At 38.4% G+C, this 19,500-nt stretch overlaps 1 protein-coding gene across 14 annotated transcripts; it reads left to right on the forward strand.

Moving 5' to 3' along the window:
* Positions 1 to 70: 70 nt before the first annotated feature.
* Positions 71 to 18,163, forward strand: arfgap1 (ADP-ribosylation factor GTPase activating protein 1). 14 transcript variants are annotated; one of them, XM_078947698.1, is made up of 15 exons: positions 71 to 169; positions 249 to 358; positions 2,097 to 2,167; positions 9,177 to 9,286; positions 9,549 to 9,720; positions 9,869 to 9,969; positions 10,062 to 10,148; positions 10,228 to 10,342; positions 10,451 to 10,507; positions 10,621 to 10,653; positions 10,816 to 10,845; positions 13,365 to 13,421; positions 14,439 to 14,498; positions 15,387 to 15,442; positions 15,544 to 18,163. In XM_078947698.1, the coding sequence occupies exons 3-15, from the start codon at positions 2,108 to 2,110 to the stop codon at positions 15,878 to 15,880; spliced, it is 1,275 nt and encodes a 424-aa protein (XP_078803824.1). In that variant the 5' UTR covers positions 71 to 169; positions 249 to 358; positions 2,097 to 2,107; the 3' UTR covers positions 15,881 to 18,163. The 14 variants fall into 14 exon arrangements, with proteins under 14 accessions (XP_078803824.1, XP_011473808.1, XP_078803825.1 ...); XM_011475506.4 differs by having other exon boundaries at positions 249 to 346; XM_078947699.1 differs by lacking the exon at positions 10,816 to 10,845 and having other exon boundaries at positions 249 to 346.
* The last annotated feature ends 1,337 nt before the right edge of the window (positions 18,164 to 19,500 follow it).

Genomic DNA, 19,500 nt, shown 5'->3' on the forward strand with positions numbered 1-19,500 from the left:
TGGTAAAATCGCAAAGAAAACTTGCTTCAAAAAACTGCACTGGTACCTGCTAGGATACTTCCATCCAGTAGGTGGCGGTAGAGATTTCAAAGCCAATAGGCATCGTAATAATCGTAATAACACGAGGAAGAAACAGGAGCGTTTTACCAGGATGCATTGCACTGCCAACGTATGCAAACAGGAACATGGCTACCGGTTTTTTTTTTAGCATCTGACATTTAAAACTTTCTTTTCATTCTGTCTTGTAGACTTTGTGACAGTACGACGGGATTGAAGATAAAACCTTTCAAAGCGCCGTCACGGAGTCTGAATACTGAAAACAACGTCCTTGTTCCTATAATTTAAGGTAACCCAACAGGTAGCTAACGTTAGCGAAATCGAAAATCTTTTTAGTTCGTGTTTTCATTTTGTTTTATTTGTTCAGAAACTCAAAACACAACCAAAGGATGTTCACGTACTAGACATTTGTGCTGTCTAACATTTGTAAACACAGGAACAGATGTTGTGAGGAATGCAGTTCTATTGATGCCCGGCATTTTAAATTTTCCATACAATTTTTTGTCTATTTTACACATGTCGCCTTTTCTTTTGATCTTCTTTAACTTAAGTGTTTTTGTCAAATGTAAAATAAAATAGAAATATCAGAGTTTATTTGGAAAAACAAAAATATCTGTGGTGTCACAGAGAATTAGCAAACCTGACACAAAATAAATAAAGTAAAAGGAATAAATATTTTTGAAAACATTGAACATTCGTGGGGGTTGTAATCTGTATGTTATGAAACAACCCCCCCCCCCTTTTTTTTGCTTAAGATGTCATTAAAATGGATGATTTAAATTTAAATTAGAAAAAGAGTTGCACTTAAATGCTGTTTACTTTAAGCTTCTTTTCTTAAGGCGTTATATGTTGTACATATGGTTTTGAATGATAAAAAATAACAATAATAAACAGTAAAACGTATTGAAAACAGGATGTCAGACATAAACCAATATATTAATAGACTAATATGTCTAGCCTTCTAGGCAATGATCAAGAAAAAATATTTACAAAGGCAACATTGATTCATAACAATGTAAATGTGGTATACAAAATGAATGGCGAAGTGTGTAATGCAAATGTATATAAAACAGATTAATGAAATTGTGTAAATAATAAACAATTGTCCATTTTCAGTCAAGTTACAGGAACTTCCTGTTAAAGTGACTTCTTAGTTCTTTAGTTGTAGTGTAGTTTGTTTTTTAGTAAATTCTTTAGGTTTTCATTTTTTGTTTAGTCTTTTAAGAAATTGAACTTAATGAGGGTAAATTAGGGAACTGAATTAATTTAATATTTTGCATTTAATAATGGACACAAATTTCCAATATTAAGAATAACTATGGGTTTATCCTTAATACTTACAGATTACTTGTAGGTTTATGCCAATACATTCCTACAAGTGAAACCATTATTTCTCGAACATTTATATTTTTATTTATTTGATGATGGTGCGTCATTTGTTTGTTTTAACTTTGAATAAACATCACATTGTGCATTGCTGGATAATTAGGTTTAAGATGAATTGGTAAAAACTGTGTTTTCAATGAAAAATTTTAAATTTCTCTTTTTTTTTCATATTTGAAAAGAATCTATTTAGTGATTTAGCTTCCTTTTTGGGGGACCTTTGGTAATTTTGACCTTCAGAGTAGCATTGACTGCATCCTTCTGTCAGTAAATGTGGCTTCATCCACCTGTCTGTCATTCTACCTGTTTTCTTTGGGCTCTTTCCAGTTCTGCAGACTTTATTTCGTAGTTCTTAGCTTTTTGGTCCACCTTTTTCGTTTAGTTCATTTTTCAAAAAATAAGAAATTACTAATTTTAAATGAAGGGGAGTAGAAGAAATATATTTCATTATGTGAAAACAGTTTAATTTGCTCTTCTTTCTATTTACATACATCTGTTAAATGAATGAATTGTCTGTGAAGGTTCTCATTCGTCCTGGTGATGTTCTTTTGAATGTGATTCATGGTGTCTGGACTTAAAATCTCCCTTGACACTTTTCACCTATCATCTAAGTAGCTTCATCAGTCTGTATTAAATGAAATGTTTGACTCTTTTAGATCTGGTCATCATGGCAAGTCCGAGAACCAGAAGAGTTCTGAAAGATGTGAGAACCCAAGATGAGAATAATGTAAGTCCAGTGCTCACTTTTTCCCTTAGTAGAAACCAGCTAATGTTGTCCGTCACATGGCTTAGACCAGGGGTCAGGAACCTGTGGCTCTTTTGATGGTCACATCTGGCTTGCAGACAAATCTTTAATTATAAAATCATTTTTTCATTGGACCAGTCCTTCTCGGGCGCGATGCGATGCCAGAGGGGCGCACAGTAGTAGCGGTGCTTGGAGAGAGAAAAAAAATCTGCGCCAGAGATATTTCAGAGTTTGTACCAGCCGGAAACCTGTTAATTGCCGTACCTGCAACTGTGCACTCCCGTCTCTGAGAAAAAGCGCGCAGTTGCAGGGACGGGATGTGTGAGGCAGGGGGGGGGGGTAGTGGGCACATTGTCATAACTTAAAGCACGCAGCCCGTCACTCACTGCAGCGTGAGTGTGTGTTTGGCTCCACGTCTGCATGTGAGCAGTCTTTCTCACATCTAAAGAACATTCAGACCAACCTACGATCACATTTAATGTATTGAAGTCTCAACGCCTGCATGAAGCTGAAACTCACCACCTATCAACCAGCCTAGACCATCAGCAAAACCACACGGAACCAGAAATTGTATTAATACTAAGAAATACTCATCATTTATTAGCAACAGCATAACAATGTTATTAGAAAGAATCCATAAACTTATCGTACTTTAAAAGTGTTACATATTACATAATGACATCAAATGCACACATTCACTTGTATTTCTAGTTTTAAACATAGTGTGGCGGACTGAGTTTAACTGGGTGGCTGTTGGGTTGCGTTATAAGTTCCGGAGTTCATTGAACGCATCATGCAGAGATCTGATTGGCCCTCAGTTCTGTCGCTCAGCCTGTCGTTGGGGAGTTTGGACCAATGGGGTTCAGCTATGGGCCGAATATTTTTTATTTATTTTTATTTAAGCTTTATTTAATAGGGACAGTGCACATTAATGAACATCTATCAAACAATGATAGGCGTAAACATGCTGGATTATAGCAATGATGCTAATTTGCATCCATAGTCCCTAGGCAGGAAACATAAAACATGACAAAACAAAAGACAGAATCACAGATACAATAAGAACACAAGAAGGTGGTACATTATGAGAGTTAAAAGTCAGTGGCTACAGGACTGGTTTGCTTTCAGCCACTGCTTGAGCTGTGTTTTGAAGGTCTGTAATGTTTGACACTCCCTGATGTACAGTGGAAGACTGTTCCAGAGTTTACTGGCCTTTACAGAGAGAGCGTTTTGTCCAAAGGGGTTTTTCTGTATGGAACCTCACAGTCCCCCCGAGACGAGGCCCTAGTCCTGAGAGCGCTGTGAGCCCTTTTTTTTAAAAAAGTCAGACATGGGAGGCGGAGCAAGTCCATGTAACACCTTGTACATCAAACAAGCAAATTTAAAAATTTTTAAATTCTCAAAGCTTAACAACTTGTACTTTTTCAAGATATTACAGACATGGAATGACATTGGTTTTCTATATAAGACCTTAAGGGATTTTTTATAAAGTGATTCTATGGTTTTGCTCGTATTTACACCCGCCAAGGACCAACATGTAATACAGTATTCAATATGTGATAGAATCATTGAATGCAGAAACGTTCTAGCAGCTCCAAGTGTTATGAATGGTCGTATTTGTTTAAAATTATTCAAATTGAATTTTACTGTATTCGATATTTTTTTAATATGGCTCTTGAAGCTTAGAGTTGAATCAAGAGTCACACCAAGATACTTAAATTTAGAGACAATTTCCAGTTCCTGTCCTTCCAAAAATATACCTGAATGCTTGATGTCCAATGATTGCTTAGTGAACATCATACAAACAGTTTTAGTTGTATTTAACAATAAGCAAGATTTAGAAAGCCATTCATTTACAGGAACCAGAGCTGAGGTAAGAATAGAGGCTGCTTCATGAATATTTTTTGCGCTAGTGAAGATGACAGCATCATCTGCATACATTTGAAATTCAACATTACCACATGTGTTTGGCAGATCATTAATATACATAGAAAACAATAAAGGCCCAAGTATTGATCCCTGTGGTAGACCAACAGGGACATCTAAGAAAGTTGATTTGACACTGTTAATACAAACACACTGTTTTCTGAATTCTAGATATGATTTTATCCACTGAATTGCATCCATAGAAAAGTTGAAGTACCGTAAATTCCGGACTACAAAGCGCACCCGATTACAAGCCGCACCTACCCATTTTCACGTGTAAAATTAGTTTTATACATACACAAGCCGCGTCAGAGTACAAGCCGCGCATGTGTTAGGCGATATTGTCGTCCTGACAGATCACGGCCAGAATCCCAGAGTGAGTGCAATTCATTAGCACATTGTGGGTGGTTCCAGCTTTGCCTCTGGCTCATGTATTTGAGTGTATCGACATCTGTCAAACAGCATGGACCTCTATTCTGTTCACAAGTTCCTCAGTTATGGTGTTTTTATTTCATTTTTTTTTTACTTATTGACAATCTAGGTATCATACATAAAATTACAAACAGTAACCATATAATCAACATTACATCCCTCAGTTATGATGAGGAAATTTACATCCGCGATTCCACATTTCCCATGAGTCTTAGGGACTAAAGGCGGGGCCAATGCCCGGCTCGCCATACTGTTGTACGTGTTCCCTCCTGTCGTGTTCGGGTCAAATCTGACCGTTTTACAACTTATAATACTCATAAATATTATGTTTTACATCTGATTACCTCAAGACCTTATGATATCCTTCACACTGTGTACTTGAACATATAAAAGTGATGATCACCTATTTCATTCAATTTTGAGTGTTTTAATCAACCTTGTTACACCTGTGGTGTTCCCGGTCAAAAGTGACCGTCATAGGAAATGAATGGGTATCCAGAGTAAATTCATTCAACATACAGAAAACATCCCCATACACACTGCCCCAGCTCACTCACACACTCTCACACACACACACACACACACACACACACACACAATTTCTTTTGTGGGTACACATGTCTTTCTGCTTATGTGCCGATCCTCTCACGTGAACCAACTTCCTAATGATACAATGTATCATATGTTTACACAGACTAGACAGGTGTCTTTTATGTGAACCCATTTCTTTCCCACGCTTCTGTACCTATCACACGTGAACCACACCTTCCAGACTAATCAATGTATCATATGTTTACACAGACTAGACGGGTGTCTATTATGTGAACCCATTTCTTTCCCACGCTTCTGTACCTATCACACGTGAACCACACCTTCCAGACTAATCAATGTATCATTTTTACACAACCCCATACTATATATAGCTCGATGTTTGCCTTGCATTCCTTTTACTCTGAGCACAATGAGTAGACGACTGAAGCGTTTTTCTGTGGAAGAGGTTCTGGTCCAGGTTCTTGGGCATGATGAAGAGGGCACTGAAATTGAACCAGAGATAGAGGAGGATGTCTCGGAATTGGAAGACATCACAGATTTTGAACCAGACTCTGAGGAGACTGACCAGTCAACAGATGAAGAGGGAAAGGCACCTGAAGAACAGGCACCTGAGGAAACATTTCAGTCCAAAAGTGGACACTTGCTCTGGTCATCATCCCCCCAGGACCGAGGAGGTAGAGCGAGAGTGGAAAACATCATAAAGATGACACCAGGACCAACGCGTTATGCAGCATCTCGTGTGGATGACATCAAGTCCAGCTTCCAACTCTTTTTACCAGAGTCCATTGAGGGAATTATACTTGAGATGACAAATCTGGAGGGGAAGCGTGTGTTTGGGGACACCTGGAGAGAAATCGACCTGGTAGACCTCCAAGCCTACATAGGTCTGTTGATTTTAGCTGGAGTGTATCGCTCAAATGATGAGGCTACAAAAAGTCTGTGGGATGAAGAGTCTGGCAGGCCTATATTCCGGGCAACCATGTCCTTACAACAGTTTCATGTCATTTCAAGAATTATTCGATTTGACAACGGAGATACACGATCCATCCGCTGGCGAAATGACAAACTGGCTGCTATTAGGAATATTTGGGACAAGTGGGTGGAGCGCCTACCACTTATGTACAATCCAGGCCCTGAGGTGACAGTTGATGAGCGCCTGGTTACTTTCAGAGGTCGCTGTTCCTTCAAGGTGTACATTCCAAGTAAACCAGGAAAATATGGCATAAAGATCTGGGCAGCATGTGACGCCAGGAGCAGCTATGCCTGGAATATGCAGGTATACATGGGGAAACCTAGTACTGGAAGGGCTGAAAAAAACCAGGGCATGCGTGTTGTGCTGGACATGACAACCGGTCTCCAAGGGCATAATATTACATGTGACAACTTCTTCACATCACATGCTCTTGGTCAGGAGCTACTGAAAAGAAAGCTCACCATGGTAGGGACAGTGAGGAAGAACAAGCCTGAACTTCCCCCTGCGCTGGTATCGACCAGAGGAAGACAGGCGCTCTCATCACAATTTGCATTCACTGACACTCACACTCTTGTGTCATACATTCCCAAGAAGAACAGAAATGTCATCCTGATGAGCACAGTACACAAAGACGCCGCTGTCAGCACCACAGAGCACAGGAAGCCCATGATGATCCAGGACTACAACAAGAATAAGGGAGGCGTTGACTGCCTTGATAAGCTTACTGGTACATACACCTGTAAGCGGATGACGGCTCGCTGGCCTGTGGCACTGTTCCACAACATCCTGGATGTGTCAGCTTTCAACGCGTATGTGGTGTGGACAGCAATCGACCCAACCTGGAATCAGGGGAAAAGTTTCAAGAGGAGACTTTTCCTCGCAGACCTGGGGAAAGCTTTGGTGACTCCTCTTATACAGCGACGGCAGCACATTCCCCGCACACCAGCCTCTGCCAGTCTGGTTAGGAGCATGCGCACTCCAGCCCCAGCCGCTGCCCTGGCTGCTCTCCCCCAACAAGGACATTGCCAGAAAAGGAAGCGTTGTGGCCTCTGTGCCCCTAGAGACATCAAAACGAGCCTGACATGCTGCAAATGTAATGCTTATGTTTGCAAGGCCCACTCTGACCTGAGTGTCACATGCCACTCATGTGCATGAATACACACACAAACACACACACACACACACACACATACCCACACACACCCTGTTGAGTTTGGTGTTTGGTTTCCATTTATTTTTTGTGTTATATGTTCATTTTGTAGTTCATTTTCAGTGCCCAATTGTATTTTCACTGATGTTATTTAATGTTTACATCTACAAATTGTCGTTAGACACTACTTTTAAATGTTGTTCTCAACTAAAGAATGTTTAATAAAAAAATTGGTGGTGAAATTTCTTTTGTGTGCTAATTTAAGACCAGTTAAAACAGACCGGTCAATTTTGACCGGGAACACTAAAGTAGGGGGCTGAATGCGAACACGACCGGAGTTATTAAGAATGAGTATCAGCAGTGCATGGAGGGGTGAACGGGTAAAGCTCTCCTTCCGCTTGTGTCGCGGCAGCGTTATGGGAGTAACAGGACTGGTTAAAAAACACACCGGTAAAATACAGCAGCGGCGACTGAAAAGCGCGCGCCTCAGCGTGATACGTGCGCCTCAGTGCGGCGCGTGCGTCAGAATTCAGAAGCCTCTGCACTCCGCGGACGCCTCTGCGCTCCGCTCCCGCCCCGCGTGCTCCTTGTCTCCCCTTCCTATCTACTCCGACACCTCTGGCCAGGGCTGCTTCAAGGAGGAGCACTTCGTCCCCATTGCGCCGGTGAACGGAGCAAATCGTTTCTGTGCAAAGCAATCGGACTTAATACTGTACGTTTTGTGTATGAGGGGTGGATGCGTTGTTACGTGTTGGAGCCTTCAGACTGCCATCGGCCCCGCAGCTCAATCAGCAGGAGAAGATGTCTCCAGCTCACACGGAGGCTGTGAGTTTTTCAAAGCAAAATTCCGCTTTTACGGTTTCCTTAGAAACCGTAAATGGAGTGTAAATTCAGTCCATGCGCTGTTCTCTCCGTCACGCAGCAAACTGGCTTTTCCAAACCCGTTGGTGACGGTGGACTTTTTTACGCTGCTTTCAACGATTGCTTTTAACTTGAAAGCTTCATCATATTGTAGCGGCGATCACGTGCACGTTGGGTCTAATGGCCCCAAAGGATTCTGGGATGCGGCCGGGCATGCGTGTTTCATTTTGTTGAACCATGACTGAAGTGTCTAAGACCTGAAGTCAAGTCCATGCTGTTTGGCTGCTTAGAGGTGTGTTGAATATAAATGTCTTGTGCTTGGTGTTAGACAAAGAATACAAACTATTCACTGAGTTCGAAAGTACGTACATGGCGGCCGCTAATTAAATCCATAAATTAGCCGCGTCACTGAATAAGCCGCAGGGCTGTAAGCGCAGGAAAAAAGTAGCGGCTTGTAGTCCGGAAATTACGGTATGTTAATTTAGACAAAAGAATCTCATGATTCACTGTGTCAAATGCCTTTTTTTAGATCGAGAAATACAGCACCGACGCAAGGATTAGAATCCAACATGTGTTTGATCTTTTCTATAAATAGACAGTTTGCAAACTCTGTTGAATGATGTTCACGAAAACCAAATTGCATTGAATAAGGGAAATAGGAGGGCTGGTGCGAGAGGAGGGAATATAAAGTTGGGAAAAGCTCTCTCGACGGGAGAGATTCAGAAGTTACTGAATTAGTTGTACGGCGTTGGTTGCGGTCTACAGTAACCAGAATGAAGAACCTTAAAAGAGGTTAAGTCTCCGTGCCTCAGTGTGGGAAAGGGACACTACATTATTGTATGGCTCTTTCGACATTACATTTAAAAATATGTGGCATTTATGGCTCTCTCCGCCAAAAAGGTTCCCGACCCCTGGCTTAGAGCTTCTGTTTTATTTAAAGTCAAACAAGATAACAGCATTTTCTCCCCATATCATTTTCTTTTTGAGTACCATTTGAAGTAACTAGTATTTAAAAAGTGTTGAGCAGGCATTGGTCAGTCCTGGAATCTCAGCAAACACTGTATATGCACTAATCGTCTACTTTCTCTTCTCTTTAGCTTTGCTTTGAGTGTGGGGCTTTTAACCCTCAGTGGGTCAGTGTAACGTACGGCATTTGGATTTGTCTGGAGTGTTCTGGAAAGCACAGGGGCCTGGGGGTGCACCTCAGGTGAGAAGGGGTTTGGTGCTGCATAAACATCAGATCCTCGTCCTTTATGTTTATTTTGATTCTTATTTGTCAGTGGGACCTCCAAATCTACCAGATTTTCTATTAATATGCTGCAAAAGCACAGTAAATATTCAGCTGTAAATACTTGATTGAGGTTCAGATTCAGAACACTAATAGACACTCAGATTACTCTATTTAGAAGGCTTGGGCGTTTTTAGTGTTTGACTGACTGTGATTGTTTTCCTCCTCTGCCCATCTGCAGTTTTGTGCGCTCAGTCACTATGGACAAGTGGAAAGATATCGAACTTGAAAAGATGAAAGCAGGTGGAAATGGGAAATTTCGTCTGTTTCTTGAGCTTCAAGATGATTATGACCCCAACTGGACTTTACAGGAGAAATACAACAGCAAAGCTGCTGCGCTCTTTAGGGACAAGGTTAGACTCGCATGTTTACAGATTAAAATACACTCTCCCTTACATGGTTCTCATTTTGCTTTATTTTGAAAATTACACTAACTTTGGTGAAATTGTCTACTTTTTGTTTTCTTGTTAGACTAAATAAAACCAAAATGTGTTACGACAGGTTGCTACGTTAGCAGAAGGGAAGGAATGGTCCATCGAAACATCTTCGGCCAGAAACTGGACCTCTCCTCAACCCAAGAGCAGCCAGTTATCCTCCACTCGGTAATCCAGACAAAAAAACAACTAACATTGCAATTTTTAAAATATGGAAATGGAAAAGCTAAATGGGTTGAGTTTATTTTTCCTTGTTTAAGGCCTGTAGGACCTGGACGAAACTCAGCCAATTCTGGTGACAAGGCATTTGAAGACTGGTTGAGTAACGATGTAAATTCTTATCAGAGGTTAGTTTTCCTTTTTTAAATTATGTATTCCTCAATGTTAAAAAGAAAAAAATAGTATGTAAATTGTTTTTTTTTTTAGTGGAGGTGGTTACAGCGGCAATCAGGAGAACCGCTACGTTGGGTTTGGCAACACGGTCACTCCAGAGAAGAAAGAGGACGACTTTCTGAATAACGCCATGACTTCAATTTACTCAGTAAGTAACACTTTTTACTAGTTTATACCCGGGTTCCTAAACTTACAGTCGATAATTGTTTATAATATATTGTTAATAATATAAAAATAATTCTGATTTTATTTTCAGGGCTGGAGTAATTTCACAGTCGGAGCCAGCAAGTTTGCTTCTATTGCCAAAGATAATGTGAGTGTGTTTACATAAAAAAACTAAAACTGAGTTTATACACTAAATTGCTGAATCACCAAGAACAGCAATAAAAAAGTTGAAGCAATTATTTATCATTTGCTTTCACACAGACAACCAAACTGGCAAACCAAGCAACTCTGAAAGTAAGAGTTCTTTGGCTTTAAGCTTCTTATATGTTTAGTTTTTAACCCTTTTTAATGTCGCTCTCTCTTTAAAAGCATGATGGTAGAAAAAAACTGTAAGATGGTGAACTTCAGATTTCTAATCCCTGTTGTTGCTACTCTATTTGCCCTCTCTGGATGTAGTTAAAGGGTTATAAAGCACCCCCAGAACCGGTAAAGCACTTTGTTAGGTGCATGAAGTCCTTTTTTAAGTATTTCTTTTTAATCAATTAATTTCTTGCCCATTTTTTTTTTTTAGATTCATTTTTATATTTCTTAATGTTGCTGAAAGTCTGTCAGGTGTTTCTGCTTGTTGCCACAAAACATTACTCATCTTGTGTCTGTTTTAAGTTGGATAAGCTCTGAAAGCCATTTTTGTTATTTTTTAAAGGAGAAAGATTAAGTGTTGTCTTGCCTCTACAAATACAGGTACATCTCAAAAAATTAGAATGTTTTGTAAAAGTTCAAAATGTTGTCATTTTTAAAAGTGAAACTAAAAAATATATAGAATTATTACCAATTACAGGTCTTCATTTCTTCTCATTTTGATGATTTTGGATCATAGATAATGAAATCCTAAAAATTTGTGTCAGAAAATTAGAATATCAAATCAAATTAAAAAAGCATCTTTTAAGTGCAAATCTGCAAAAATTTCTCTGCACTAAACAGCGGTCGGGCCTTATTTTGCATGAATATGCATCAATATTCTGTGGCATTAGGGCAATCAGCCTGTGTCATAGGTGGAATAGAAGCCCAGGTTGCTTTGATAGCTGCCTTTGGGGCATCTGAATTGCTGGGTCTGGCGTCTCTCACCTTCCTCTTGACCTGCTGGAAAATGAAATCACCATCATCACACTGCTTGTCAGCTAAGGTCAGCTTGAAGAGATCCAGAACTTCCTGATAGATGACCGCATTAACTGTAGATTTTAGAAAACCGCGTGGATAAACACAATTGCAAGACTCAGGAAACCTTTGCAGAAGTTTTAAGTTATTTAACAGATTTGGATGTGCCACTAGTTTGATCCAATTTTTCACAAAGTTCTTAAGTTCTTATAGACTAAATTTTAGATTTTTATCCCCAAACTTTCAAGACATTTTAAGATTTTTAAATTGTTACATATAAAAGTTTCACTTTCTTTTAATGACTGACAAAAATGGATGAACTTTTCTGCTCTATTCTAATTTTGCAAGAAGTACTTGTACTGGGTTATCTGTGTCTGCATGGCAACTTTTTTTTGAAACCGCTAAAGAGCTCTGAGGGGTGTTATGGTAGAAAATAATTCACATTGTTTCTATGAACTTTCCATTTAATCCTGGATTATATTTTCAGCCCGTAGTAATTAAAAATTCCCACAGGAATTACGCAGAAGGGGTCATTTACCATCTGGGTTGTATTGTTCAACAGAAAAAGAACAAATAAAACCTGAAAAAGATGTTTTACAGTGAGAAGGAAAACACAAATGTGTACTCTTTAAGGTTACAGATGAATTATTTTGAAAAGTTTTGAAGAAATTAAAGCTTTAAAGTGTTAAAGAAGAAAAAGTTCTCTTTTGGAGTTCTTAGATTGTAAACATTAATTGGTGAAACGGATCTTAGAAAAGGATCGATGCTTCGGTGCAATATAGCTTTTCTTAGTTAAATAGCTGAATTAACATCATTTTATTAAAAGGCTAAAATATGCTTTTGTTTTGAAGTAACACTAATTATCATGTTAGCATTAGCAGAGAGAGTTTTTTCCCTATGTGACTGTATTTCTAGTCTATTCAATAATCTTCATGATGGACACATAAGGAGCTAGAACCTGGCCTTAAAGAGAGACTAGTGGCTCCTGCGGGTTCTAGCTTGGAGCTCTGTTCTCTTTCTGCTGAAACTGGCTGTAGAGAACAGATCATTACTTAACTCTTTGGCTAAAGTGCCTGAGTTTGTGTGGGAGGTTGAGATATCCTGCCTAAAAATAATCTGCTTTATCTCGTTTCTGTGACTCTGGTGCCGCTCTGACTGAGGTGCATCCAGCAGGGTTAGCTGACTTCTGAGGAGAAACGGCCTCTTTGTGTGCTTATTTTGTGCCATTATATCCCTGTCAGAGCTGTGGTCTCTGACTGAAAGGCTGGAAAATGGAAAATGAGTTTCCCTCTCTTTATGATTTTTGTGATAAACTTTGCGACTTGGGATGACGGCAGATCTTATATGAAAGCAGACTGTGTTAGCCACAGTTTGTCCAAAACAAACGCCTCGTTTTTGGATGGTTGCATTCATTAGTGTAGTTAACAAGCGGCCCTGTTGGGTTTCAGTCAGTGGACCAGATTTTTAGTGGCAACTTAGTAATAAATGTGGGCTGTTTTACATGGAAAAGGTAAAAATGCCTGTTTTTAAACTGTGCTCCTGCACAAGTTAAACCACGTTTTTATAAACTATCTAGAAACATGATATCAAAATTATAACTGGAAAAATTAATATAAGAAATTAAAAGGTCAAATATACTTAAAAACTGACACTTTTATGAATCCAAGTCTCTTTCTGAAGATGGAAAATACTTGTTTTTTTTCTACTGTCACACCCTTTTCTGTCTCTTTCAGTGTGACGTTCGATGAAAATGCTTAGTTTCTGCAGCTAAAGAAGAGCCGCTCGGTGTCATGTCTTAATGTGAATGTTAAGCTGTTTCAATCAAACTTTCTTTTCTGACTTCCAACTAGGCAACTGAGTTAGGACAGACATTAAATGAGAATGTTATCAAACCCACACAAGAGAAGGTAAAATGAATGTTTGAAGTTGTCAGTTTGGTGGTGGGATGCAGTTCTTTAAATGGAAAATAACAACCAAAATGGCTTTAGATGTGAATGTGCTTTTTCCCTCTGCTGCTTGTCTTTACCACTTTATCTCCTTTATGCCAGCCTACATTAAACGACAAGAGCATGCTTAAGCCAATCTCCACTCACTGTGCCAAAAATAAAAGTTGTCTTTAATGCGAAATTGTCTTCAGATGATTCAACCTTGTTTAGGGACATGGCTTGGTTGGATTCCTTCAGATCTTGTAAAGCTTTATTTTAGTCTTTATGAGTTTAGTCTGCACAAATAAAAGCTGTAATTGGCAAACAAGATGTCCCTTTTACCAATTTTAATTCATCCTTTTGCTTTGACCTGAATTAGTGGTGAGAAGCTGGAAGGTTTTGTCAAAATGTTTTCCCTTATACTAAATGTTCCCTGAATTTTTGAAGGGCTAAAGCCTTCTGCTTAATAGAATATCTTTTTTGTTGATTCTGCCTCAGTTTTGAAGGCAGGAATGACGGATTGATGATTTGCTTACAGTATTTTAGTTTATGGGAGTGGTTGTCTATGAAATCTTTAGGTTTTACACACAGTTGGTTTGAATGTGTCACACGTTCAAGTGGCTTTTAAAGTTGATAGACTTGACTTTTTGTGGTGGTAAGTGGAGTAAACACGTTCTACTCTGGTAACAGAGAATCATGTTTTGATGCTCTTTTCAAGCAAAGTGAGACTTGAGAGACCAGCGTGTTATTTTTTTGTGTTTTGCTCCATACAAATTGCTCCTTTTGCTTGTTCTATCCAAAGGAATCAACACACTTGTCTTTCAATGTAAAGCTGGCATTAAAAGTGTTCACAGCCCGTTTCCCTTTTCTCTCTCATCCAACTGTCTTTTGCATTTGGCTCTAATTCTTTCCAGAAAAAGGCTCACATTTTCTATGAAGCAAACTTATTGGAATGTAGATTTTTTTGTTTTTTCTAAATCTTAAATGTGGCTCATCCAGGTGAAAGATGGCAAATTGCTAGATGAAATGGCAGTCAGCTTCTCTGGGATAGCAAACAAGGTAGGATAGGCAGACCTCTGCCGAGCTCGTCTGACGCAAAACCAGTCTCCTGAACAGAGGTCATCAGATCTGAATGAAGGCTGACCTAGTTTGAGACGAGCCTCTCGGTCAGCAACGACTTTTTTTGTCCATTCGAGGAGACTGGTTTTGCAGTGTTGATGAAATGTAAACAATGCTAATATCATGTTGTTGTTTTTTTTCTTGCTGTCGTTAATGTTGTGGCGGTGAGTACTGCTGTAAAGTGCAGAAAAAGTAGGGATTTATGTTTGTTAAAGGAAAAAACATTTGTAAAATGTTTTGTTAAAGACCCACTCTGATTGTCTTTTTATCTTTTGGAAACCTTCCCAGTGGTCTTATAATTATGATTATACCTTTTTGGCTGAAATAAAAAAAAAACCTTTGTTGTTTTCTAGGACATAGTTTCTGCAGAGTGGCAGTAGTTCATTAGAAATTCCTCTCTGAGTTGTGGGCAGGACTGTTGGTGCAGAGGTACCCCACCACCCTTCCTTGCCCCGTTGCTGAGAGCTCGGAGCAGGGAGCTTGTGGCCCGGTCATCTTATTTTCTACGTTACAAATAAAATCATTTTTTAAACTATTTATTCTTCTGCTCCTGATTAATAACAATTTGAATAAAGAAATACTCATAAATGCAATTTTAATCTTAATTTTTTTTAATGTATGTCCTCCGTCATAAAAAAATGCCACAAGAATATGTTACAAACACCAAAAACATGATTGTCATCAGAGTGGGTCTTTATGCTATCAGTAAACACTGTACAAGTAAAAAAAAAAAAAACCCTCTTCAGGAAGTCATCTTTAATTATTATTTTGATTCATTCATGTGTTCGACACATTCGCTGGTTTTAAGACGTGCTTTTTCTGACTCAGGTTCAGGGAGCTGGAGCAAAATTGACAAACCTCTTCTCCGGAAAATCAGAAGATGGGTAAATATCACAGTGTCAACAAAACAAATCTCTTGCCAGCAGTGTTTCATTTATCAATGCCAGATTGCAATAAAGCATTTCCTTCATCTACTTCTGTTCAGAACCGGTGCAGAGAGCTACCAGAACATGGATTCAGCTGAGGGGTATCAGAGCAGTTCCAACAAGCCAGTGTCAAAGGACTTCTGGGAAACCTTTGGTAGCAACACTTCCTTAAAGGAGAAGAAATCTCCCAGCAGTGACAGCTGGACCATCCCAGATAATTCTGCTAAGAAGAGCTCAGACAGCTGGGACAATTGGGGTTCAGAAGGAGCGTCTAACAACAAACACAGCACGGAGGAGAGCTGGGAGGCCTGGGACAACAGCTGGGAAAATGCCGATTCTAAGACGAAGAAGAGTCCGACGAAACCTGAAGAAAGTTGGGAAGCTGCAGACTGGTAGATGGCAAACTCCTAAATAACATCTCACCTCTTCCTATTCTCTGTCTCTTCACCTGTCTCCTCCTTTCCCGCTCATCCTGCTGGCACTTTCAGGAAAACATCTGCATCATCTCAGCCCCTGTTTTTTTAAGTTCTTTGTTTCTCCATAACTTACTTACAAAACAATCAAAGACAGAAATGGATTAAGCTCTTAATAAAAGGAAGAAATGAAGCTGTTCAGAGCTACAAGTCACTGTAAGTTATTTCCATAAAAAACCCAACTGTATGTAAAATGTAAACTTCCTTGAGGTACCTCCCAAATATAGTTCCAGAAAACAGTCTGGGTTTTATGAATGAAGCAAGTACTGTTTAGGTCATTGCAGATAATGGCACGCATGAAAGAAAAATACTGTAAATTGTTGTAAATAAGAAAAACTGGACTAAATACAACCTGCCCTTTTCATTTAATTATGTCCCTTTTTGCAAAAATGTTTACATGTTTTGTAAAATTCATTTATGCCAAACTTTACTTTGCAGCTCATTCTAATCTGCAGTCTGTTGTGCTGGAGAAATGTACGAGTCCTTTTTGCAACATTGATTAGTCTTTTATAATGAAAAATAACATTGGAACCTCTCTGATTAAGGCCTTTCTACAGCAGCTTATGTGTTTGAGATGTTCAGAAAGATTAGAAAGCTACTTTGGCTCGTGTAGTACGAAAACTATTTTTTTATAACAGCATGACGGGGCAAGTAGTGCTCTCTGGTTGGTCTGAAGTAAAATATTTCAATTAAAATGTACATGTAGGTGCAGTGTTACCCCTCAGTGAGTCAGTGGGTCAGCATGCTGTCTTTCTCTTTAAAATTGATCAGAGTCAGAATTAAACTGTGATTCTAAAACTCTTAAAGTGTAAATATCTACATATAAAGTCATTGTTTTCTACATTTCCTACACTCATTGGAACATCTTTATTAAGGTTCATATTTTAAATTAGTTAAAGCTCTCAAACTGTTTTCAAACTCATATTACACATCTTAGATATATTATAAAAAGCAAAAAACTTTAAAATTTGATCAAAATGATTTTCCTTTTTAAAGTATTGGTATTTGGTTTGTGGAACTTATTTTCTTCTTGGCCCTTTTCAGTATTACTCAATAAAGCTTAAGCTGAGAACTATTTACTTGTACTTTTGATAGTTTATTAAAAACGAAAAGCAAAGGAATGATTGGATCCTGTACTGATTGTGTTTGCTGGCCAGTAATCTTCAAAGATTAACTTGATGGAAAATTCATTCAGTTCTCGTTGACCTCAGGATGGAAAACATCTTTCATTCGCGGCTTCGATGAGTGACACATAAGTTCTGGGAGCTTTATTCCATTTTTTTTTCTTTACTACCTCTTACAAGTTTTGTATTTGCTGATTGGTTTTCAGAGGAGAACCTTTTTCCACTCTTTTCACTTGATTCCAGGCATTTTTTTGTTCAACTTTGTGGGGTTTTTTTGAAAAAAAAAAAAAAATTTGAAAGAAAAAAAAAACAGAGCAGCAAGGTTACAGTGTTTCTTATGTAATTAAAGTACTGTGCTGTAAAAATAAGTTACTGCTGTAACGTGTGTCTTGCTGAAACCGCACTCGTCATCCTGTACGGTCCAGTGTGAAGAGCCTTAACTAGCTGTGTTTCTGTTGCTGCTGTGTTAGCTCGTGTGACAGTGATATGGACGTCCATCCATGAATCTCCAATTTATCCCCAAACTGTCTTTGCATCACTGAGGCTTAAAAGTATGTCGGCCATGTTTTTTTTTTATGTATGTTGAAAGCCTTTGAGCATTGATAATCTATTACTGTCAAGCCAAACCTAAGCAGTTAGTTTTCTGGAAACAAAAAACAAAGGTTTTATTGGGTTATTTAATTTACATACTCACTACAAAATGAAAAACACCGTAACTCTTCATATAAAATTTATTTTTATTTATATATATACAAGTATGTGTTTTTTTTTTTACTTCATCTGGATTCACTTTCCCAGAGCAGCAGTTGTGATTTTGTGCCTGTAAAACATCTAAAATTGGATTTATCTGTATGTCTATGAAACAAATTATGTGAGAAATGCTATTTTTGATGTCATGCATGATATATAATGTGGATCTAAATACATGCAGTTGTTTCTTCAGTGAATTGAAGTTGTTTGCTTGAAGTCTCACCAGCAGCCGCCCGTCTGACAGAGTGAGTCTGTGATGAACCCAGCTCAGTGCGGAGAAAATTCCTGTTCATGTGGATCCTATGAAAAATAAAAAAATGTATTGTGAATGGCATTTATTTCCCTTATGTTTTATTTCTCTTTTTAAAGATATACACAAAGATCCACCTTAGATCGCCTTTAAAGGGCCTTCATCATGCTATTCTTAAGTCTTTCAGTAGACTATATGATAATATATTTACCTTTGGCATACTAAATAACAATTTTTTATTTAATATAGTGTGAGGAAGACTTGCGATATTAGTGATCAATATTGCGATGACACTTTAACTTGCGTTACATGAAAAAATAGCAACACATCCAAAAACATGATTTCCATTTCACTGCAACAGTTTCATTTAAAGAGTCAACCCTTGTCTACATAGGAGACGAGCATCTAGCATAAAAGAGCTCCATCCAATTGGCCAACAACGTGAAGGCCTCCATCCGATTGGTCAGATGCATAAAGGGGTTTATTAAATACGTCAAGCTGCCATAGGACTGTTTCAGCACATTTAAGGTAACCATTTATTGCAATTTTTGCAGTCTTTTGTGATATTTGTATGGCACAGCTTGATATTGCGATAACGATAAATTTGCGATTTATTGTGCAGGCCTAATATTGTGCATATAAAATGAGAGTTTTTAACGATCACTGGAGAAAGTGTGTGTGTTGGCTTGGCAGTGCAGACTCTTTCTGAAAGGGGCTGGTCCTCACTTTGTGACATCACAGTGTGAGGACCCACTCGTTTTGGTGGATTGGGGGGGGGGGGGCTGGTGCTCAGAATGCAGGATTCTAGAGGAAAACTCAGAGATGCGTAAATTGATCAAAATTTGGGGTTGTTTTTTGTGAAGAATTAACATTATAATACACTTAAACGCGTAAAAAGTTGATTTATGACATAGGAGAGATTCTGATCTCAATGGGTCTTTATTTGGTTAAAAAAGCAGTACAGAACATAATAAAAATAGTGAGTTTGAGTGATAGGGGAGCAGGGAGAGGCAAACTCCATATTTCTTCCTAAATTGTATATAAATAAAATTGAATTACATAATAGATAGCTACCCTCATTCATTGCCAACTTTCCATTTTTAAAGGAAAATAAGGGCTCAGTTTTCTCATTGTTTTGTATATCAGAACGTTTTCTGCGTCAGATTTAATTATAAAATACTATAACTATCTTATAACATAACTTTATTGAGAATAATTCATTTTTATGAATCAAACTTAAAGGAAAGATGAGTAAAGTAATGGCTTTTAGATTACACAAAAACCATTACATTTGCAGAATTTAGACTCTTAAGAGCCAATCACAGGGCTAAACAAAAATAAATAATGCTCACAATTCCGAAAAAGACAAACTAAAAATAATTCCTATGAAGAGAGCAAACCAAATATCTTCATATATTT

Source organism: Oryzias latipes, chromosome 5 (genome assembly GCF_053564925.1).
Source record: "Oryzias latipes strain Hd-rR chromosome 5, Olatipes_Hd-rR_3.1".
NCBI classification, from domain to species: Eukaryota; Metazoa; Chordata; class Actinopteri; order Beloniformes; family Adrianichthyidae; genus Oryzias; species Oryzias latipes.